Raw genomic sequence first — 25,243 nt, 5'->3', positions numbered from 1 at the left:
AGATGTATATCTAACAAGTGGCAACCTTGAAATCTCACTCTCGCTGGAAAGAACATTAGAAAAGCCTTCCCAAGTATACCACGGGAGGAAAGTTTTAATAAAAACTAATTAAACTACAAAAATCCCAAGTGATTAACTGATTTTAGGGGCTAAATTTCTGGCAATTCTAATTATCCTCTTGTGGCTTCACTTAGCGTTTCACAACCATGACAGATGACAATGAAAAGCTGCAGTTAAATTCATCCTCCCTGACACCATGCTAAGCACTGGCTTCTCCCTCTCCAAGTAAAATCAATACCATGTTTGAGTAAACACGTTTACAGCTTTATTAGGATGTCTCGCTTGTTCTGTAACAGCTACTTGAAGCTGTGGTAACAAATCGACTCAACTCAGTTAAACCTAGAGAGCTGAGTAAGAGGCTCATCGATAAGGTTGTTATAAAAATAAACTGCAGGGGATCAGAAAGCTGGAACAAATAGCCTGGTAAATGTCAATATTTTTACTTCCAGAGAATGACAAAACCATGAGATCACGAATAAAATGTTTTGAAAGTCTATATCTACTCTATTTATAAAATGGTCACATGCTAAATTGGGGATGCACTTCACTGTCTGTGTACTTCACTTACACAAACTTATTTTCTAACCACTAATCACCAACATGAATATCAAAGCAAACACTCATTCAAGAAAAGCAGCCAGTATTGCTGTTGCTGCCTCTATCCTTCTTGTTTTCTTTATATTTATGGATATATTTTGAGTGTGCTCCGTTCCTGTCAGGACCACTTGGACGGATCCATGCTTTTCTTTCTCTGAGTTCACACAGTCACCTATGGACACATGCAAATAATGCAACTTTGCATTTACTGGAAGACTGTAAGGGAAAGGAGGGTACTCATATCATTTTAGCAGCCATTTCAGGACTGGAGAAGAAGTGCTGAATACACAAAACAAAAAAGATCCCGGATCCTCACGTTTTAAAGCATTACATATGGAAAAAGTTAAGGCAAGATTCCTGAAAAGAATGTAACAATCAAAAACTAAAACTCCACTATATCCCTGTTACTCCATTAGCAATAAATTACTCAAGGCTGAACATTTTTATTGCACTGCATATGATTGCCACTGCTGGACTTTCTGGGCCAGCTCACAGCAGGTTGTACAGTAAGGTGCAATCGTACTTCCAGGACCTATAAAGAGGCTTGGTCCCATCAGAGACTGTATGAGAGGAAAAATTATTGTTTCTTTGATGTCTTTGTGCAAGTATGAGTGACTGCAGCTCCACAACACTTTGGTCCTGAAGGCTGTGCAAAGGATGGGAGAAAACTTAGATCTCCCTAGTGAGACTGATGGAAGTTTTCCCATTGACTTCAACTTCTCAGCATATGCTTTGACTGAGTAATTCCATTCTTTGTGGAAGAACAACTCATAGTCAGAGGAGAGGCTGAAGTGTTTGATACTGTGACACCCTTCACATTAACCATCCTCCATGGGCTCCAATTACAATCTGTGCTGCATATAACTTCTGTTAAAAGTCCCCAGTGCAACTCATTGACTGGGAGCAGAATCATTTAATTTGACAATATTCTCCAAGAAAGATGTGATAGTGGAAACTGATATAACAAAGTTATAACTTCTGATGGTCCTATTCTTCATTTTTAAACCCAGAAGATAAACCCAGAAGATAAACTTTGGCAAAATTCTTCTGGATCAGAATCTGGTGCTTTCGGGCTTGATTCCAACAGCCAGGATTAGGTGGAAAACGTTTGATAAAACAAAAACAAAACAAAAAATCCCCTGAGCTTGCAAAGAATAATCCAAGAGTGCATGTGTGCCAAATCATAATGCAGGTATTTTCATTGGAAATGTCCAATCATCTGAGAAAAAATACCACCCAACTTTCTAGGCTGATATTTCTCTCTACTTTTTCTAGAAGCTTCCCTTAGAAAGTTTTCTGGAAATGTTCTTCAAAAACTAAAATCCTCCTTAGCTATTTTTGAGTCATAAGAATGAAAAAAACTTTTTTTCCCCTTTTCATTAATACCGCAGGACTGATACATTTTCTGAGCTTCAGAGCAGATTCTCAGTATTGACACTGAATGGTGCAGATTACTACACCTACAAATCAGGATAAAAAATAAAATTTCACTTCTTCAACATAGAAGTAATGAAGTCCTAAGCATAACAAAATGGAACTGTTAATCTCTATTCAGTTTTTAACATTGCTTAGGAGCATGATGCTCTGTCATATGTTCATGTACAGAAATGGCTATGTGAATGTAACCTCGTGGCTGAAATTCCTATGCAAAAAGCTAGAAATTTTGGGCTGTATTTGCAGAGCACCGTAAGCCAGTAAGGATCTATTTGCAGGTACACTTCCACACCATCAAGCCAAGCAGTCTGAAAGAGAATCAGAAAGCAAGAACCAATGCAGCAGAAATTACTTGGCAGTGAGATAGTCTATGAATTCCTTAATTTTGGGGGGCTAAAAGTCTACCACAGCATCATATTCACACGCCTCCTATTCTACAGAACATCACTTAGTAACTTCTGTCTATCTAAATATCTGCTGAAGTCCTGAATTGATACTACTCATTCACTGACCACTAACAACAGTAACATCCTTTTAGGTATGGTAAGAGATCAGCGTCAAACAAACCTGGATGTGCTGCTACTACCACTGCTTTCAACTGGGAGCACGTTTTTTAATCTTCTTTTTATTGCAAACTTGCCATGCTCCCCCCTCACGTGTGAACCCATCTCAGTGTGGGAAAAGTGAACAAACTATGGGAGAAGTTATTATGATATCTAATAATAGAAGAAGCCACAGTGCAAAAGAAGTGAATGAGCACATCCCTAGCCAACCCCACACCTTGAGAATGCCTTTATGATCACTGTGGCAGTCTCTGTAGCACCAAACCGATTCACTTCAGATGTGAAAAAGATAACAGTGTGTTTTCAGTGTATTTTTACATTTTGTTGCGTGTTGTGTTTCCTGCAAATATCGCATCAGCTTAATCTGACACATCATTTCTTAGGGGACTGCTTCCTGCCCTGACTCCCAGGGGAATGTTCTAGATGATCCAATCTGACGAGTGCCTCTGTCTCTACTCAGAATACATTAAAATAACACAAAAATATTACCAACAGTCTGAGAGCGAGGCAATAATAACTCATTAAAGTAATTTCTAACCTTCCACATGAACATTTTATTTATCATTACACGATTCTCTAATATATGACACGTTAACATAAAACGAAACGTTATGAGGATAGGGATAGGAGGCATGACAAAATATTTTTAATGGCAATCATTTGCTTTGAGGTGTTAAGTCAATTTGTCAAAAATTGGAACCTTGTATTTGGTTTTAAAATCTATTTTTAATGTAGTGGACTTGTTTTGAAAATGTACACAGCCAATTCAATGCTTGCATATCACAAAGCCTGTCCAGAATGACTCTGAATTTGTGGTGAGGGAAATTAGGCCTTTTAAAACCTCAAATATTAATCACCTTGCTGCATACTGAGACTGCCTTAACACTGGTGTTATCACTGACAGGAAAAGAGACACAGCAGCTAGATGGATAGGGTCCTCTGCACTCTAGTCAGAAAGTTCTGAGAGTTTTTATTTCCATTCACTGATCCTTTTGAAGGGATCTCTCCTTTCTCCTGAAAAAAATAAATGTCAGCAAATATACTACCATTTTGCCTTACAGTAACTCTGCTACATATTTTTCTGGATTGTCTTAATATTGTATAAATAAAAATGGCAATTACTATATTACTATAGGTTACTATACTTTGATTAAAAAAAAAAAAAGTAATAAACTTACTAAGCTGAACAGTCAGCAATCTGCGGAATAGTAGCAACTGGAGAAACCTTAAATGGATTGGATCACAACTACACTGGGACAACATTTGTTACCAGAGGCACATATAATGCCAACACAAAAGAGTGCCTTACTTCCAATGAAATAATTCTGAATGGAATTGGTAAAAATTAAGTAAGGGATTAAACAGAAAACAGGAATATTCCTTGTTTTTCCTGAGTGGCATTCTTTTTCTGGTTTTGCTCAAGTACCTGCAATTTAAACTGTGACAAATATTTAATTTGTGCCAGAATAAAAGCTGAAAGTACTAGCAACCAGCTACAGTATTGATCAGAATAATGAAGCGCCTTTAGCTGAGACTGAACAAAGTCAGCCAGGAAAATGTAATCTGGTCATCTTCTAGTTTGTCAAAAATCAATTACAGAGATAACATGGCCACCTAATAGCCTAGGTTTAGATGTGACATTTGCCTGAGAGAGTTAAGGATGCCACCAGAACACGCAGGAGGTAAGTCATGAACATGTTGTCAAGATTTCCCCTAGCAAGCAGAGATTGATGCCCTATCTGAGCTCAGCTATTATACTCATGTATGCTGTTTATAAAACAGGAGTATTAAAAGATGGGCAAAATGGGCTGTCAGTCAAAATGCTGCTGACATTAAGAAGGTATTTTTATTTCAAAGCTTCATATCTCATGAGCCATGATCTCTGTAACAACAGGATTGCTCAGAGGCAATTAGCCACCCATGCTGTATAAATGAAGACTAACAGAGTGCTGATTTCTGCTAAAACATTTATCTTTACTTCAAAGAAAAGACAAAACAATTCAAAAGTATCCCCTCGCCTCAGTTCTCATGAAGATAAATGTTATAACAGAAATAAACCACAAGTTACATGTACATGCATATTTAATTGCTATCATACACACATACACAAAGGCCTCACTCCCAACTGGCAAATAAAATTGCATCTCGTGGCTCTGGAGCTATCTGAAGATACTACTTGACAGCAGTGACATTTCATCCACTGTATTTCTCTCTATCAAATGTGATTAAAAGTGATGACAACTTCCTAAGGTATCTTAAACACGTACAAAAACCCCTATACAAATTAAGACCAATGTAAGTAGATTAATAGCTTCTCATATCATCCTCCTGCTGTTCATTAAAGAATAACTCCTAGTTCCTTGATCTCCTATTGCAACCAATCTAGAACATTTTGGAGGTGCTGAGTATCAGAGAGAATGCAGCACTTACAACACAGATTCATACAGAGATAAAAAGACAACAAGAAAGAGGAGTATTTCATCTGCTGTGTTTCTGGTAAAAACAGATTCTTTCATAGTCTTAGATTGTCCTATAAAATCCACTAAGAGCTTGCTTTTTAATACAGTAGCAAGCTTACTCATAATTCAGCGTTCTGACAAACCACTCCAACCACCTGTCTCTGCTGACTGCGTTATCAGATCTTTTTGTCATGTTTAGCACTCCTGGTATAGCCATATAGCATCCATGAGAATGTTTCCCATTTCTCACACACATGCACATGTCACTATCTGCACAACCCTTTACTTGTAATACGTAAGAGACTTATTAAACACAGCCATGAACACAGCCCATCTTTGCTCTATATCAGATTTATTGTGAGAAGATGGAATTGCCACGGTATCAGCTTCATTTTTTAATTTACTCAGCTTCTGCTCTTTAACCAACACAGCCCACAGAGGATGACTGATGGTGGACTTTCAGAGAAGCAGGAAATGGCACCTGGGTCCTTAATGTTCTGTAGGAACATCTGGAGGCCACTGATTGCAGCCCATGGCTTAAAGCAGAGCCAGTTCAGATCATGTTAGATGCCATCAAGATGATTTTAATTTTCAATATTCTTGGATTCCTTCCATAAATGATGGATTCTGTGGAATAACAATAGTGGATTTAATTCTCTTTCCATTTTTATCACTATTATATTTGTTTAAATGCACTGGCTTCAGTAAAGATATTCCAAGCTCTGGAGTGCTTGGAAAACAGAAACTAAGCTTTTTTAAAAAAGGTTTCTTGGATCAAACTTATAAGGAGAGCAGTAGTGATGAGCTATTATTTTGTGCACTGCAGATTCTTTACAAGTCCACGTTTTCTGGTATGGCATTTTTATAAACGTATGTATGCATTTGTATATATTTGAAGACTGTTTTCCTTTAAGGATAATATTTCAACATTTCAATGATGTAGAAATATGTCAGATATTACTTAACTCTGAAGTCAAAGCTGGCTGTCACTTTATAGACAATCATTAGCTCTTACCTCACAAAAGCAGACTAAAATTGGAACTATGTGAAGATCTTTAGGCAAACTCAGAGGAGTCCAAGCTCTTTATCTAATCTGGGGAGGCATTTAGATTAAGATGGACAAATATTGTTCAGGATTAACTTCACATTAAAGATGAAGGAATTACTTTAGCCAGATCGGTGATAGAAACGGAAACAAAAGGAGAGGAATATCTCCACGAGGACTCCAAAGAGAAGATGAGGATGCCATGAGGCACACTTACTCAAAAATACATACAGAAGGAGAGGTCTGCTTCTGTTGCTCTCCCTGCTTAATCTCAGAGACATTTCCTGACAGTTGAAACAGAAGATGGCCACCTCATCAGAATCACACTAGGTTTCACAAAAGATAGAAAACTGCCACTTCTGTCTGCGCATCAGAAGAATTCTCAGCGCAGCTTTCAAACTATAGAAAACAGCTTTATAACATTGCTTTATACATGAAAGATGTCAATGGGATTCTTAAATTGACAAGTGGTTTGAGCTGTTGACTCAGTGTTAATACCAACAGAGGCAAATTGCTATTGGCTTGTATTTGGCACCTTATAATGTTTGATGAAGAGCTCCTTATATCTTGGGATTTCTTCTCCTTGAGAATGGTATAGTATCTTTATAGCATGATGACAAGTAATATATACTTGTGATCATTCCGTCACTGCTTCATTACACTACTTGACAATGATTTGTGGTTACACTTCATACTCTAGCACTTTTCATGCAGTATAGAACTAAATCATGGTAGATTACCAAGTCAATATTTCTATTGGCAGAACCCGAAAAAACATTGATTTAAACCTTCTATTCATTTATTATGAATTCTTGATCCAATTCTTCTTAGTGGCAGAGATTTTGCAGGGAACATTGACAGTAACTATCAGAAAAGATTCTTGCTGCTTTCATTGGTTACGGGCAGTGACAAAGAGAAGTCCCAACAGAAGGCAGACCTTACTATGGCTCAAGAGAGAAGGAAGGCGTAGGGAAAGCATAAGATGGTAAAACCGCCTGTATTTCAATCTGTTTGCTGCCATTAAATATGCTTTGATTAACATTGTTGCAGAGGTTCAAAATGGGGCTGACTAGCAATAAATAAATGATAATTTAATGAGTAGCAGAATGTTCCACAAACTCTAGAAAATAAGGCTGTAATTTCATTACGAGGACTTTTGTGTCATAAGCCATGGCAGCAAAGCTCAAGTGATTTGTCAATGTCCTCAGAACCCAGAGGTGGATTTGCAACTTTAATTTATGGGTTCCCCAGGGATTTATAACTGAAAAATCTGTGGCACCCCTGAAATTCACAGGAGGTGCTGCGACACTACAGAGTAAATCATTATTGCTTAAACTCCTAAAATGTAGCAGTGCTGTTGGAAACCAATAAAGGCAGCACTCTGTTAGCATTGTTTGGAGAAGAATTTTTAGCACAAAGCTACCTGCAGCAGTTTTAAAACCCAATTTCTCATGCATGCACTGCACCAGCCTGAATGGCGAGTGACTTGATGCCTATAGAGGCAAGGATCTTAGAGATATTCCTGATTGCCAACTTAATAATATCACATTTCAACTGAAGAATGTAGTTTGTTTTTTGTTGCTATCAGATGGAGTGAGATCTTTCTCCTTGGAGGCCAGCAGCTTCGAGTACTGAACTGATAAATCAACTCACAAGTGACCAGAAACTTTGTCTTTTCCATGACTTAAGGTTAAATGACTGTCAATAGTTAGATAGGTTCTAGGGAAAAAAAAAAAAACACCACAAAACACACCAGATTTCTTATTTCTCACTCACACAGAGAACATGCATGACTTGCCAAGTTGGCATAATTGTTCAGATGGAACAGTCTACACCTCTGGAAGAGTGGGCCTCAGTGGAAGACCCTCCAAAATATGATAAAGTCTAACAAACCTGACCTCTTAATGTAAAATAAATCCTGCTTGATGGGGTTAGTTCTCATTATATTCCACATTTCCCTCTCAGCCAACATACTTTGCTCCAACAAAACCATTATTCATTATGTTAACATACCTGTCACATGCCATGAGACTCTTGTTCTCTACTGCTTGAATAAGGAACTAAATATCTGGGAGAGTATGGTGTAACAACCAGTGCATTTTTGAATTCAGAAATGAACTTTGAAACGCTTTTACTACAAGGGTAACAAAATCAAAATATGATATGTACTGTTGCCTAGGTAGGAACAGTTTGATAAATACCTCAATCTAAGACAGAAACTAGGAAAGCACTGAAGAGAATATAGCCTTCCCGTTATAAAAGTTCCATCAGGACAATAAAATTGCATCTGGCTTGATGCTAGAATCAACAGAAGATACACGTTAGGTAGTATTGCCCACGTTATTGTGTAGGGTTTTCTTTAAAGAGACAGTAAAGAACTTTTCCTGTTGCAAGTACATGCTTTGAAAACACATGAAAAGTGTGATACAGAAAAAATACAGACATTCCCCCCAAATGAAACACAGACCAAATCAAAGCCTACTCAGTTCAGTGTGCCATTTCCTACATATGGGAAGGAAAATGAAATGACTCCATGAAGAAGGAGACCACAGTATGTAAGAGTAGAGTCAGCTGTGTATCCAGACTGTTATGACTCCCAAATCTTCCATCTGGACTAAACTCAGGAAAATCTGTTCTCTGAGGAGAATAAATGACCAATTTATTATTTATGTGGTGACAGAGGAGAACTCAGAACCTAATGGAAGAACTGTATTTAAAAGCTCACACTGGTTTCTGAGTCATAGCAGAATGAAATATGGTTTCAGAAGAACCTAAGCTCACACACTGATGCTCAGGTATAGATCTAACTGCAGTGAGGTTCCAGACAGTCTTGCAACTCCCATTCCAGCGGGAAAAGTAGCTGTGGTCTGCCATAACCTGGTGAGATGAGTGGCAGAATGGAATAACACCATGCTACACTGCACTATATTGCATACAAAAAGCATCTGAGGCCTCAATGCTATTATAGGGGAACTAAGGAAAAGTGCCCATAAATGATAATAGAGAACCTCTGTCATAATTCCTCCCTACTGAAGGCAGGGAGGTATAGCAACTGAAGGTTGTTGCTATATCCAGACATGTTAACTCACTAGTCTTAGGACGGCAAAGGGAAGTTGATGTTTTAGAAGAGTTACTCTTTTCCATTTCTTCCCATTTAAATTCAGCATTATCCACATTGTGACCCTTCGAACTGCTGAAATCCACTGCTGGACACTTAGTGAAAGGAATCTCACAACTGAACCAAGCCTGATAGGGTATGTCTGCACTTTTTATCCCGCTGATGGAAGGCAGCAGTTGGAATAGGTCTGGTTTGCCTTATATCATCCAGTTTATCCAGTATACTCTGAACAATTACTGAAGCCAGTGTTTATAGCTCTTTTACCAGCTGTGGAAGTACCAAGTAAAAGGATATAATTTAAAGAGAAATGGTTTTGAGAGACCAGGCATTTCTTAAAGCCTAATTAGTTGTAATTCTCTTCCTGCAGCTAAATCAGGAAAGAACAAAGGTAGGACTATTAAAAAAACATTATAGTCCTGATCTCCACACAATGCTTAAAATCTGAAGAACTGAGAATAAATACAGTCTGAGATAAATGTGGCAGATGTGAAAAGCTCTTCCTGCTGAGGCAAAGCTTGGCTGATGTTTACTGTATTGCTCACCTGGGCACTTCCTAATGTTATTTTATTTTCAGGAACTGAAAACAAAATAGGCAAGAACTTTTCTTCTTTCATGACAAGAACAGCAGCTTACCGGCACAGCTGATACACAGAGCACATATATATAAGCTCTTGAAGATCTTATTTATGTTAATAGTCACTGTTACTCACTGGTTCAAATTTAGTCTTCTTTTTTGTCAGTTAGGAACAACAGAAAGTGATAAGTGTGCAATAAAAGGTGCATGAATAACGTGACCAAATGTGTTTTCCTCTATTTCTGTCCTTTTTGATTCACAAGAGCACCAAGGCAAACGAGTAACAGCATTCCTATCTTCAACCGGATTTAGGCATATACTGAAAGTTTATCATAGTTAAGTGATATATTGAGTAGGGATGGAACTATTCACATGTTTAAATTCGGATTATTTTGAACATTTTCTTGAAGTGGGACCCAATTCTGAAGCTTTAATTTGGGTAACACTGCTTCGTACTGAAATTTGTATTTCTGTTTATAAAGAAAATGTAATGTTTCCAGTAAATTAGTGACTAATGGAGCTCTTTAGAGACACTGTGTCCTGGACATCAGGGCCTTCAGGATGCAATGGTGCATCACAGAACTACATGTATGAAGGGTACAACGAACGACAGAACTTTTGGATTAGATTGGTTTTTGGCTTATATTGAATCGTTTTTAAAAACAGGCATAGACATAACATCCTCTTTTTTCTTTAGAGCTTGTGCCAAATAAAATAGTAAGTTTGCAAATGGATATTAAGCAATGCCAGATATTTTCTGGGTTTGTTTTAACAAATTAACCCTTTGTGTTCTTTCCTGATGTCCAAATAATTGTATTAGAAACAGATGTTCTACCAAAATTGACACGATCAGAAGATACTACACTCATTTATTAACATACTGTTTAATATTCACTACAACCTGTTTTAAAGAACAACAATGTGTTAACATTTAAGCCAGGAGGGATTTCTGTACACTATATAGTCCTTGATTCAGCTTGCTTATGCAACAGACTGACAGATACAATTAATCTCATAAAAACAACCAGAATACAGCATAACAGCATATTATGTTTAAAGTAATAGAACACACCTTCCCCTTAAAAATCAGAACTTAATTAAATCACTTAACTTGAGGATGCAGAGAAAAGCTTTAAAAGAACAAAGTTCATTCTAAGGGACGGTTACGTGAAAAAATTGTATATTCAGAGAAAGAAGAATAAGATAATCTCCAAATGGGAGTGAAGTGAGAAGTACCTCCAACAAATGCATCTCCAGCCCCATTGGTATCCACGATTTCACTCTGATCACTCACCAACACAGGGAAAGTAGTTACTTCATTTTCTATAATGGAAAGAGAGAATAAAACATCAGTTACTTGCAAATATGACTTAGAAAAGCTAAACAGTGAAATGAAAACAATTCAAAACCAGTGTTCTTACCATTAGCACAATAATTTGGATAAAATCAGATTTGGTTTATAATAATAATCTGCATTACAGTACTAACAACATAGGGGTATGGAAGTAAATTTGATCAAGCTATTTCTTGTGGACAGTTTCATTAATTATTTTCAGCTCCATATCTTTTCTTTATCTCCTAATAGTAGTGATATAAGAACCGAACTAAATCAAGAGGAATAATATAAAACATGTGGGCATACGGAAAAGACTAAGAAAAGCCCATCATGCCAGAACCAGTGCTTCCTACTAGCTGCAGAGAGGTGATGTGGCCTCCAGAATAGCCTGTCCAAGCCTCAAAATCTCCACAGGAATGGCTGCGTTGCAAAAACCAAAATACATGTAAAAATAAATCAGTAAAATGTAGAGCTAGTGTATATCTGGGTGCTCTCAAATTACATCTTTTTAGAAAACACATATATGTAAGAAGCCTTGCAACTGTCCATCTGACTGGATTTGGTTTCAAGAATTCCATTCTATTCTTTTTTACCATTTGTTTTTCAAAAAGTATTTCCATCTCTGCAGCTCCCTGCCCTCTACTGGCACTCACAAAACCTATTGCAATAGGTGGATACTCAGCATCCTCACCTCAATTCACTGCCACACCACAGTTCAACATAATTACACCACTTAGGTATGATAACTTTAGAGTTCGAGGGTTATAAATTTAATATACGCCACTAATTAATCAGCTATGGCTTTCCAGGTGGTAATGTCATAATGACGTGATAAAAATATAATTACCACCTTGTCACAATACCTTGTTAAAGTGTAAATTACCCCTGTAACAGAGCCAATGGAAGTTCTGCCTCTGGTAGTCAGTATGCATTAAACTGTCTCAGAGCAAACAGATTGTCCTTTGGAAGACAGCAGGAATTAAAGAAAGGGGAGGGGGAAGAAAAGCCTGTCAACCAGTGAAAATGAAAACCATCAGAGCTGTCCTCCTCTAATGTTTTGTAAAAAATATAGAAATAAAGCAGGAAATAGATCCTCCAGCAGCTAAAAGCTGGAGATAGGTAGCTTCCTCACTGCCCAGCAACACAGCAGAGCATAAAAATCACTCTCACACCGATGCATACAGTAGCAAACAAGGAAATCTAGTTTGGGAAGCAAATAAAGAATTCACAGTCTCAAATCAAGCAAGTCTGTGTGTGCTGCAGAGGTACCAGAAGGATCCCAGTTTCTGTGAAATGCAGTGTATCAGCTCTACTGCTCCTCACCATCTGCTACAAGCGAACCAGGCAGATATAATGATGCTGCCTCCAGAGGGAACTGTTGGCTGGCCCACCAGGAGGGGAGGGGAGAGAGCATTAGCAACAGCCATCCATGAGAGGCAAAGGAAAAAGGGTAATGGAAAACATAAACGAAATATTCCAATTAAAGAACACCCTACACACTAGCCTGTTAAGAAATCTTTTCAGAAACTAACTTTGATGCTGTGTTGTACTCCTAAGATAATCTTCAAGAGTAATGAATTTTAGTAATTTTAACAGGATTCATTTGAATTGGAAATCAAGAAAGTGAGGTCTTATAATAAACTCTGCCAGAGAAGCAGTGTATTCATCCATTTTGTAAGAAATATACAGTACATATGATCTGCTCTAGATAACGCTAAAACAATGAAGAAAGTGATAAATCTGTGGAAGACACATTGTAATAAGGTGAACTGCTTGGGCACACACAGATGTTCTACACTAAATACACAGCAGACACTTGCATATGCATACAAATGTATGTGTTTGGGCACAGAGAGTGAATAATGCACAGGCATTGTATTTGGAATGCTGTAAATGGGGCTTGGCATCAAGCAAGATTCTTTACTGAATCTAGCTTCCACAGATGAAAGCTTGCATCATCATTTTTCTCCTTTCTTTTCTCCTCTGTCTTAATTTCTTACCTCCACTCCTTCTAGCACATTCAGGTAAGTTCTCATTCTGCTGTAGACATAATTGCAAAGAGCTGAATTAGTCTGAAAGCCCAAAACACATCAGTGACTTCTGTTGATGTGAAAGCCATCATTTTTTTCTGACTTCTGTTTGCCATCTCCTTTTTCTATAATGTTGCACACTTTCTAGAGAGGCAATAGAGTCATATTTTGAAATACTGAATTTTCAGAAGCAGCTGACATGCCTTCGAAGAACACAGTACATTACAAAGATATCCACAAACACTGCACACATCCAATAAAGCAAAACTAAAATGGAATTCTTTCTTTAACCTTATGCTTCTGCTAGCCTTCTGCTAGCATAGTGTCTACTAAACTCAAAAATAATTAACACAGTGAAAGATAGAACAAAATAATAGTGAGGTTTCTTCTTTGCTTCACAAAGAACAAAGGTACTGAGAACTAAGGCTGCCATTAATTTACCTTACAGTGCCTGCATAACAGGACAAAGATATCTAACAGCTCTCACTGATCTGTGTCTTGCAACTGCTAGGCACAACAGGGTGAATGAAGATGAAGCACAGGTTGACATTCTGAGTATCCTTGCTTTTGTGACTTTAATGTTATTTTAAGTTCATTTTCATATGTGATCTATTATTTTGTACAACTCTCAAATCCATTGCAGTGAAGAGATGGAGACACCTTGGCTGAATGTACTGGTCAGCAGTGGCCTTGCAACTCTAAGTCAGTTCTGATTTCATTTATCATTCTGAGAGCTTACGAAATAAAGAGTAATTACATAAGTGTTTTGAAATTCAAGTGCTGCTCCTCTGGGCATAAAATCCAGTGTTCTATTTTTAAGCAGCAAATATCTTCTGTGGTAAACACACTCAGATACAACACATTCCAGTTTGGCATCATTTGCTGGAATTGAGAATCGAGAATGCAAACTGAAAAAAAATAAATAAAAACGCTGTGTACAACTAGGGAAGTTGTTGAATCTTAGATTCAGCTCCCTCAATGGTCATCATGAAGGAGCTCAACTGTCTTAGAATGATATAGAAAGAATCGAACGTTAATGAACTGATTTCATGGGTTGAAGACACTACCCACTGACAAGGAATCACCTTGTTGGTAAATGTTGTCACTGGAAATTTGTTGCATTATGTAGCTAAAGATGTGAAATCTACTTCCCTCAGGCAAAAATATTCACTATATATCTAACTTTATCTATTTTTGTAGGTATGAGTCTGGAGAGGTAACAATTGGGGAACAATATTAACTGAACATACACTGCTCCTCCCATTCTAGCTGAACACAAACCTTGTTTGTGACATTAACTGCAACAGTCGAACTCTGATGATAGCTGCAAATATTCCAGGTCTGTTTTTAAAACAAATTAGAATCACAGACTACACATCTACCCTTAGTACAGTAATAAACACCAGCAAGCAATCATTACATCCAATTAGGCTGAGTACTTTCTTTAACTGGGTCATTTACCAGTCTCTCTTGCTCTTAAAAGTAGATTAAATGTGTAAACTTACATTTAATTACCTGTAACAGAACACTTATGGGCAACGTGTTAGAGTGCCCTTAATTCTGTATGAAAATAAAATAAAAGGAAGAAGGGAATCCTAAAATATATATAAAAATGACTAGCTACTTCCTCAAATAAGCTTTTGATCCGTGGGCTGATAGTGGTAGTACAGATGCTTACAAGATGGAGACAAATTCATTTTTCTTTTGTAAGCTTCAACTTGTAAAAAAAAAAAAAAAGGAACAACTGTGAAACAGAATGCTGTCCCATCTCCTTCCCACCCCCATCCTCTCTCATTTTCTTTAGATCAGGGGCCAAAAACAGATAAAAAGAAAGGGGAAGAAAAAAAAGGACAGGAAGAACTTAAGAGAACGTAGAAACCTAAGCTCAAAACCTATAAATGTCTTTGGACATCTATAAGGTAAGAAGTAATGAGAAAAGTATTTGGAACAAACCCATGCCAGTCTGGCTGATTCTGAGCTGTTACCTCTCTGCAGAAGAAGAAACTAGAAGCCTAACGGCTCTAAGCCTCTGAACCTTCTTCACCACATTAATGAATCTTTTAAAATCAGTAGTATAATAACATTTCCTCCTGTTTTACCTATAGTAGGAACTACTGCTTTTGCTGCATTTCACAAAGAGATATCACACCTGAAATGTAAATCAAATAGATGCTGTAATTTTCCCACCTCTATCAGCACAGCACTGTCCACAGCTGCAAGGCAGCATGGGTTGGGGTGCTGGGCACTGAGTGCCCAGTTAGAAATCCTTACAACTTCCAGTGCTGATATATTTCAAATCTGGCAGTGTTGATTCAACCTGTCACTTCAAGGCAACAGACCGAGATCCTGCATTTTCAGGCTGGGACCTTCAGATAGCTGTATGGTATGAGCACTGCAGCCCCCCGGCACTCTCTGTGTGCATGTTAAGTTTGCCTTGCTTTGCATGCCAGCAGCTCCCTCTTCTCCATCTATTTCTGTGCACTGTTCCGCCTCTGAAGAGCTTGTCAGAAAAATAAGGAATTTATTTGTGTAAGTCAATGGAGTTAAATAGTCTAACAAGCAAGACATAAGTCAGCCACATGCTTTCAGATTTTCTAATCAAATATTGTAATAATACACAACAAATGATGCTGTATTCTAACAAATTCAAGATGTAGCCAAGAAAGCTTTATTACAGCAAATAGTGAAGAAGTTAAGCCTTTATAGGTATAATGAACAATGTTAGTCAAAACAAGTCAAAGAATAGTCATTGTCTATCATGCATTTATATGCGTATGGTATGATAAAATTAATACAAATATGAATTTATTTCCATAATATAACACCCAAATAGAGCAATTAGGCTACAATTCTTGCAGCTCGCTAGGCAAAAGTAAGTGTATATAGTTATGTTGGCCAGGATGCAAAGAACTGTCCCTCACAGGCAACTTACTTGCGGTAGAAACAGAGGAGGAATATGATGCCAAAGGTTTTGGAGGTTCTACTCGCAATCATATAAGAGTATCTACGGGAAACAACAGTGTGCAGACCCCACTTCCCCTCTCTCAGAGGAGGTAAAGTTAACCCAAGATATTCATCGAGACTTGTCTTGCTTTTATATCTCTGCCCAGACACATGCACTGCTCCATTATCTAGCCAAAGTATTTTTATTCAGAGGTCATATTTGTAGCATTTATGTATGATCTGTAAGATTGGAGTTAATAGGGAAAACAAGGTTCCTCCAGAGGAGCCCATACACATTAGCTATTAGAAATGATGTAAAATTAAAGAATATTCTTGCACTCATTGCATAGCCACTTGCACCTACGTGTGCCTCAGTCTGCCCTCCCGGCAAGTCTCTGAAACAACCTGTGATTTACTCCAGCATCTGATACGACCCAGAATTCTCTGTCTGGTTACAACTGTTAAAGAAGTAACAGCATAAATAATGACTTACCAATAGCTTTTAAAGGCCCTAATGTGTTTTGTTTACTTTATGGAAGGCGTGGGAGCCACTCAGCCTTTGTTATTGTCTGTACAATCACTGCCAATGACAGGAGCTCAAGTTCTGCTTTATTTCTCACACGGAATAACTCTTTGTTTGTGCAAGTAAACAAAACACTATGGCTGTGTGCAAAAGATGGGGGATCGAGTGGAGGTCAACAGAAACACCGCAGTTTTGTTTCACGTGGGCTTAAATAAATAAATAAATAAATGCATACATACATATATGGAAAAACTTCCCTAAAGAACAAGCCGCTGAATTTTTCTGGCATGTGTCACAATGTTTAAAGTGTAGAATGGCAATGAACTCTGTTGAGGAAGCCTTTCTGAGCACACATGAGCATTGCCATTTGCCCGCTAGGCACAGATTTCAGAGTGAGCTGAAGCTGCGCCCACTGAGCTGCCAGAAAACGCGCTCCTCTGGCTGAGCGGCTGCTGGGGACATAAGGTAGGGCTCAGAGCTGAAGAGCTTCCTGGGATCTCTGCACCAGGAGAGGGGGCGAAGACTCGGGAAAGGCAAAGAGAATGAAGACATAGACATCAAAATTAAGAAAAGGTTTGCCATATAAAACACGTCAAAATAAGCCCTGAAGAAAGAAGAGATGGGTTACAATAAATGAAAGGAGCGATGAGGCTAATGCCCCAGTAAAGTACAGCTTGGCATAAAAACACGCTGGCCTTGGATACCACCAAACATAGAGCTCTGTTCCTGACCTGCAAGACCTACGATTTGGTTTGATCAATACACATAATTCTTCATCATTGTAAGTAAGAATACTAACCTAACCCCAACCCCAAATACTACTACTTTTTGAGCCATATATGGCATTCGGGATACAAACAACTCTCTACTTCTATCCAATAACAGGAAACTCGGGAAATGCAAATGATGGCTGGAATTTCAATTTTCAATGTCTAATGCAAAGAATACCTCACATACGTACGCCCAAGTTACGTGACCCATGTTCTAGCTCACAGGAGTTCTTAAACCTTCCGAAACTTGTCTGCTTGCAAAAATGAAGTACCTTTCAGTTAGGAAAGCAGACCGTGCATTGCAGTTACTGTTTGCCCTGATCCACACACTAGCAAGAATGCACAATGACTGTCCTCCATTCCATGCCATTCCAGAGGTAGATATGAAACCACTGCACAGCTGGACCGTCCAAACACCCCTGTGGGAGAATTCTCATACAAATATCTATCTGTTATCTGGTCAAAGCAATCTCAGCCCAAAACTTATCAGGGCATTGGCTAAAACAAAAAGAAGAAAAACACATTATAATCTGGTTTTGAGCAAGACAATTGCTGCATTATGCCTTACATTACTCACACATTAAGCATATTGCCCTAATGCAGCAAACACACCTGTCAAAACTTGCAAGCTTTCTTAGCGATACCTCAGTTTCACAGTGGTGAACACAGAAATCACATCATTTAAATAAATGCCATGTTACATGACAGCTTTGTTTATGCTACATGATAATCTGAGAAGCACGGGTCGTCAGTGGAGGCAGAAATGGGCCCAAGGCATTTCTCTTTTACTTGAGCATCAGTAAGACTGAAAAGAGAAGGAGTGAGCATTAGGTCACCACAGAGCAGTTCTGAAGGAGCTTTTTCTTCTGGGTGAATTTATATTTAGTTTCATAAATAGAATCAGTCCATCAAAGTGAAAGAGAGTCTTCCTTAGAAACATTACCATAAATAAGCTAATGTATAAACATATTTCTCTTTTTTTTTTTTTTTTTTAATGAACTAGATGCCAGCTGGACATCACTGAGGTAGATATGCCACAGAAATTTTAGAAATTTAAATTGCTTTTAAATACTCAAATAACATGTAGAAAATTTAATTTTTCAGCCCTTTAACTCAGAGCTCAGATCTAGAATTTTTTCCAAGCTTTTTTTTTATTTCTCATGCTGTATTTCTAAATTCTCTATTGCCTTTAATTAAGATCTCCCTAGGCTACTTATTTAGTTTTGAAGAATGGAACTTGCTTACTAAATGAATTTTTTCAGGCTTTGCAGGGTTTACTTCCGTTATGAGATGCCACTGCAGTGTAGGCTGCGATTTGTTCTAATCTCAATGGGGGAATATGCTGCTCTTAAAAACACCACCAAAAAACAGAGCAACACCACTGACTTCAATGAAAGTTACGCAATCCTAGAAAAGAAATTTGGCCCTAAATGAAGGAGTCATCTCCACCAAATCAGCTGCAGAAACCATCTCCCACTGATGGATGCCCCCATGTTCTGCACGTGCAGACTGCATTCAGAGAAGTGGTGCTGTCCTCTTGCAGTGCCCACCTCCTGCCTGCCCTGCCCAGCCTCTCTCCCTGTGGCCAGCCCTAACCTGACCCTGAAGAACTGAATCTCATTTGTCTTTACCTTCAAATTCTAACTTATTTTAATTTCTGTACACACTTCCTAGGCCACTGGATGCCACAGCTCCACGTGCTCACATCTAGCTCAGTGCAGTGGCTGCCCAGGAGCCGATATGCATTTGCAGTATGAACATCTAACACGCTATGCTTTGTTTCACTAATCATCTGTTTGGAGTGAGCACACAAAGATCACTTCATAATTTCTGTGTTCTACCTTTCAAATCAAGCTTGATTTTTTCAAATGTTTCATATGTCAAGGTGAGCAGGAAATTAAAAAATGATTTCTAGGTTTTTCATATTTATTTTTAGCCAAATACAAAAATGACACTACAAAAGGCAGACACCTATATCCCATCATGTGCCAGAGGTGAAAGAAAATTGTATTAGCGCTCTACTAACTACGGTGTTAACTGCTCTCAGATGAATTCTCATATTTCTGTGGTAATTCACAGTGTGCAATAGGCAGTACAATCTAATTCACCACAACTGCATAATTTTGGGCCAACTTGCTATTGATAAATAATGCAAGTATTAGGTTATTAAATTTTTTACAATTAAGTGACTAAGAAAGCTGTTTATTGCCTTCCGTTATGCCCTCTGTTAATAAGATCGTTGTTGCAGATGTTCATGTATGCTGCATTGATGTTTAATGGTGCATGATGCTCTAGGTGGTTCCCATAACCTTGCTTTGTCTACTATGAGCTGACTCAATTGATATGATAATAGAGAAAAGAGGTCTGAAACAAGCTGGGCTGTACTGGCACAATTTGCATAACCTTAAAATTTGCCATCACTTGGTAGCCAACTGCTCCTCAAATTCTTATTCACTTGTCAGCGCTGACAATATACTGAAGAAAGAGCACTCTGCAATTGGACGGATGAGGAGGAAAAAGAGGGCATGCACACTTTATTGCACTTTTATATTCTATCAGGAAATGTACTTATTATCAAATTTAGAAAGCCAACAATTTGGAATCGAGTTCTGCAGTTTCATTCATGATCAATTGCTGTTAGCCACAAAGCATGGTCTGGCATCTTTTCAGGTTCCCAGTGCAATATCACAGTGTCAGATTACAAGGGATATAAATATTTGGTTCCACGGACTCCTCTCTGATTTAGTTTTGACTGCAGGAATCAGGATGGATTACAAGGGGCTGGGTGGGCTCAGGGTAGCAGAGCACAGCAAATAAAATCACGGGGAGTCACCTTCCAAACTCCAAATCCAGTTTCTGACAAGTGTCTGTATTCTTTTTAAAGAAATATTATTATTAAGTCATTTGGTAGGTAAAGCCAAAACCTAATAATATAAAAATCATTCAAGTTTGCTATATTTACTGAATCTGCTGTCTGTATGTGCTTTAAGTCAGGTCTGCTTATTTTACTGGCTTTCTGTACTCATAATAAACAAAACAAAGTGGAAGTAAGCTGAAGCCTGCTTTGATTTAAATAGGATCAACTACGTAAAATTTATTTTTGTGGCATTGAAGGCTTATGTCTAAGCTGCCACATCATAACCCGTGTTACGCTCAGTTGTGTCAAGGCCAGGTCACTGGTATGGTACACAATGAGTAACATTTTACTTTTCACAATGGGATTTAAATCATTCCCACTTTGTTTTACCTATAAAACTTACTGTGGAAATCACTGAGCCAAACTGATCATAAAACCTCACAATTCCACCTGCATACAATTAACCATTTTGATGAATTCCAATGTACTCATGCTCTTCCTGGCTCCAGTGTTAGTTCTAAACATTTTGCTGCCTTGCACAAATTGTATCCTAAATCCCCAAAGCCAGGTGAAGCAGGACTCCATGAACCCTCCTCTTTGTCCACTTTTCCCACTACCCAGCATCTCTGCTCTATCTCTCCGGATATAAGAATTTGTCTTTTACTCAGCCATCTATTTACCACAACTTCTATTGCCTGAGACTGAATGCTACAGCAGAGAAACTTCTAATCAAAGGCTCAGTTCCTACAGTTAATTTCCTTCCAGGGTCACCATACATACCCATATTTTACTCTCCTTCCACTCTATGCAATTATTTTATAGTGACTATTTGAGCTGGTGAAGATTAGAGCCTTGAAAACCTAAGTTCCATCATTTAAGGCAAAAGCATGCCATGGATAGCTACAATCTAAACTTTTCTACAATGTTCATTCAACTGTAATCACAAGATGGGAAATAAAATCTCTAAATTAAAGATGATAGGCTATCAGAGTCTGTAGGGCACCTTCTGAGTGGAGATTATGCTGTTGAAACTCCTCTGTGATGATTTACTGTGAAGTGAACTGCTGCCTAACAAAAAAATAAAGGCGAAAACTGCCAAAACAATAGAAAAAAAAGATCTTCCACAGAAGATACCCTGTCTAGCTGCCAGCGGTCAAAGGGTCCAGTTTTTTATGCGCCTCATTTGTAACAGACAGCAAAGAAGACACCTTAAGGTAAGATGTGTCATAAAATCTCTCAGCGTACGTACAGTTCTTTTTTTGTATAACCTCTAGGTAGACTACAAAAATTGAATCAAGACATTGCAGACAAGGTACAGCACACAAAAAGACATGTGCTTATGTATAAACCATTTATATTCATGAGCATTTCAAGTTCTCCATGGCCATAATCAATACCCAATGAAGTTAATGAGATCTTTCCATTGATTTCAGAAGACACCAGGCTGAGCCTCAGAGACAATAGTATCATATTCTCTGCAAGCACACCAGCTGATAACACATACTTTGATAAGTTACTAGCTTCCCATTTGTATTTTCAGCGAAAGGTAGGCTATCTCATTTCAAATTCATGTTGCAAAATGAGCAGTTTAATGTTATAAAACTCAAAATGGAGCATTTCATAACTAATTGAGAAGCAGTCAAGGCTATAGCAGTTACCTGTGATGTTACCTGAGATCCATAAATAAGACAACTGTTATTTGTTTACGAAGGAAAAGAGAATAGCCTTGATGTGTAGTCCTCCCAAAAGGTTGAGGCTTTGTTTTCTTTAGAATCCCTACAAAGCAGTGCTTCGAACTCTTATGTCTCCTAACACATCTAAGCCCATGCAATAGATTTAATCACTGATAAGTAGAGTTATAAGTTCAAACTGGCCTTGACCTTGGGCAGTATGACATTATCTGAAAACCATTAATGGTCTGAAACTAAAGGAAGGGCTCATTAATAAAGGCGAAACTGTACAAAGGTAAAAAAAATAAAAAATAAAATAAAAAAATAAAAAAAAGGAAAAGGAAGTTTTATTAAAAGTATTGATCATGACCTAGGGCACTATAGACATTGATCTTCCCATGTTTCCACAGGAAAAAAAAAAAAAGTTAAGCCAACAAATTATTGATCTATTACGAAACCTGCTGAACAAGGTATACATTTAATTTCTTAGCATGAGAAAAATAATCACACCAAATCAAGGTAAAGAGAAAAGATATTTCTTAACAACTACTGACAGTTGAATGCGTGGCAAAAAAACTTACTTTTTGACTGATTACATAAAATAGCTGCTCTATGGGTACAATTTTAACCCAACTGTCAGAAGGGAAGAAGCCTATGCACTGCAACCCTTTAAGCGACGTGTTTCAGATTTCAGTTCATGGAACCATATGTTTTAAAGGAGAAATGGGTAGCATACAACACAGGATATTGCGGCAACACAGAATGTGTGTACAGAAAAGGAGAATTCTGAACTTGAAACAAAGTTGAACTTGAAAAGTTTACAGAATGATTGCTCTACATGAAAGGTGATACTACAGTTCTAGACTTTCTTAACATTATAGCTGCAAAAACAGTGGCTGAAAAGACGTCATCAGAACTTCACACTTGGTGCTCAGCAAGGTGTCACTTTCAGAAAATAGGGGACAACCTCTACAAAGTTGTATCCATAACACGTCCACCAAGCAGCATAAACTCAATTTGGAAGGCTGTCATTAGTTCTAGTGCTTCCTATGTGCTGAATGACTGATTCTGCAGTCTCACTATTCTTTTAGCATAATTCTATGATATAACTGTTGGTTTCCAAAATGTAAGATGCCAAAAAGACCATTTATTTTTTGATAATATACTCATAGACTTGTCTCTTTATTCTTTGCTCTTGATTAGCAGACATAATTCTACTCTCTTTCTATATATATATATATACACACACATATACACATATATACATATATATATATACTTCAGCTGATGCTGAAGTAACTTTCCTTCCAGCCTGAGAACTGCAGACTTCATTGCCAGATGGAAAATAGAAATAAAACACGGCCTGGAGTGAGGCTCTGCATTAACTGAATCCAGTATGGTTTGCAGGTACCATAGTGTCCTCCTGCCTTGTTTCCTACTGCAGTTCCTGAGCTCTGTGTACCAACGCTGGCACCAGTATTCACTAGTACCCATACAAGGCCTGTTTTGATGTTAATTGTGCCTGCCTGCTACAGACAGCATCTTCAGCTATGCGTAGTGCTTCCAAGAAGAGCTCTTCGGTATCCCGAACGTCATCTTGGTTTAAACTCATTTAGGGTAGTAAAACCAATAGTTGAGTGTGAAGGATTGCAAAAGCACCCCATACTATAAAATCATTTGTCAATCTTTATTAAAATGGTTCACTCATGAAGAAAAAATCCACTTTTAAATACACAGTGATGGGTTCTAAACTACCTCTTACCATACTATAAAGAAAAAGAAGTTACAACATGAAAATGACAGCCAGAAGAGCAAATAAAATGTGAGGAACTATTATGAGGAATGAAGAACAAAGGAGAGAAAAAAATCACATCACTTTGTAAACTTCTCATTCATGTTGAACATTCTAGTGACCCCCTCATAAGGGTATAGCAGAATTGAGAAAAGATGTAGGGAAGGGTAGCAGGGTTGTCACAATTACAGAACAAGCAAACAAAATAGGAAGAGAGTCTGGAAGAAAAGACTGATGAAGGAGAAACAAGCAAGAGTTCCCTGGAGTTTGTTGTATTTGGAATTACTGACTGCTCATTGCAATACAAGAAGAGGGAGATAGCCAATAATGCTCTTAAGTGGCTGAATCCAAACAGTTTTTACAAGCACTCACTACTACCCATGCAGAATTAGGTTAGATGGACCTTTGGACTGACCCAGTGTTGCTCCCCTTTTCCACTCCACATTGCTTCTCCAGCATCACATAAATTCCTATTACATCACCAGTGGAGCAGTGTATTAACAGTTACATCTCCAAGAATTCCTTTTAGGCTTATGGTACAAAAATTGACTTCCTAGGTCTACATATCTGTATTTGAGAAACGAATTCTTCCATGTAAGAGGAAATATTGACAAGTCCTAAGGTGTGGGATAGGGACTCCTATTTATTGCCAGCAAACATATTTTTCATAGCTGAAGAAGCAACTTTTCGTTGGAATGCCAGAATGTAAATTAATTGTAGCACCTGAGATTCAGGCTACATTTAATGAAAGGTGAAGTTTTGCCTTGAAAATTCCTTGTTGCTAGTGATTAAGCAAGAAATGGGAATTTCCTGACTTTACTCTTAATTGCTGGGCCAAAGTGACATATTATTACATTAGACTAAAAAAGATACTCTTTTCTTTAAATTGATACGAAATTAATGAAAACACACGTGCACATTACTTACACATATAAATATATGTTTACTTATATGCCTATAGTTATATAGATATATGCATTCTCTGAGGTGAAATTATTGACCTTTAATTCCAGTTAAGATACAGGTGTCCAGGAATGTAGGTTTTAATAATGTGTTTCAGCTGTCTAATAAAATGCTCAGATCTCCTCTCCCACACAGCATGAAATCATGAGTGGTCTCAGTTACAGAAGGTATTACCAGATTTGCTATTCATTAATCCCTATCAACAAAGGTTCATTATTAATTTAGGTTTTGTGCCTCCTAAGTCACAACTAAACTAAAAATAATTCTGTTGGGCTTTTGGCTTCTTTGTTGTGTGACTAGCAGACCAAAATTTCCTTTTTTCTTAAATCCATTTTTAGTATTTAAATTTTACTTTACATTTGTGAATATGACAGGAGAGGGGATAGTAAAGCTATGAAATCATGTGAAAAAGAGAACCCAACTGCACATCCAAGACGTGACTTTGTTTGTGCAAACACACAGGAAGGCTGTCTGATAAAAAGAGCAAGTCAAGATTTTTCCTGTCTGGA

The 25,243-nt window shown here is 37.8% G+C and overlaps 1 protein-coding gene across 2 annotated transcripts in view; it reads right to left on the bottom strand.

Moving 5' to 3' along the window:
* ADK (adenosine kinase) overlaps positions 1-25,243 on the bottom strand; it is a 267,965-nt gene that overhangs the window by 7,105 nt on the left and 235,617 nt on the right. For both annotated transcript variants that reach the window (XM_042817993.1, XM_042817994.1), the window contains exon 10: positions 11,087-11,173. In XM_042817993.1, coding sequence (XP_042673927.1) covers positions 11,087-11,173 — 87 coding nt within the window. The remainder of the gene's footprint in view (positions 1-11,086; positions 11,174-25,243) is intronic.

Source organism: Centrocercus urophasianus, unplaced genomic scaffold (assembly GCF_019232065.1).
Source record: "Centrocercus urophasianus isolate 14NV4802_14NV808 unplaced genomic scaffold, USGS_Curo_1.0 seq_17, whole genome shotgun sequence".
Classification (NCBI taxonomy): domain Eukaryota; kingdom Metazoa; phylum Chordata; class Aves; order Galliformes; family Phasianidae; genus Centrocercus; species Centrocercus urophasianus.
The sequence above is the reverse complement of the archived record's forward strand: the minus strand, read 5'-3'. Positions and strand labels throughout refer to the sequence as shown.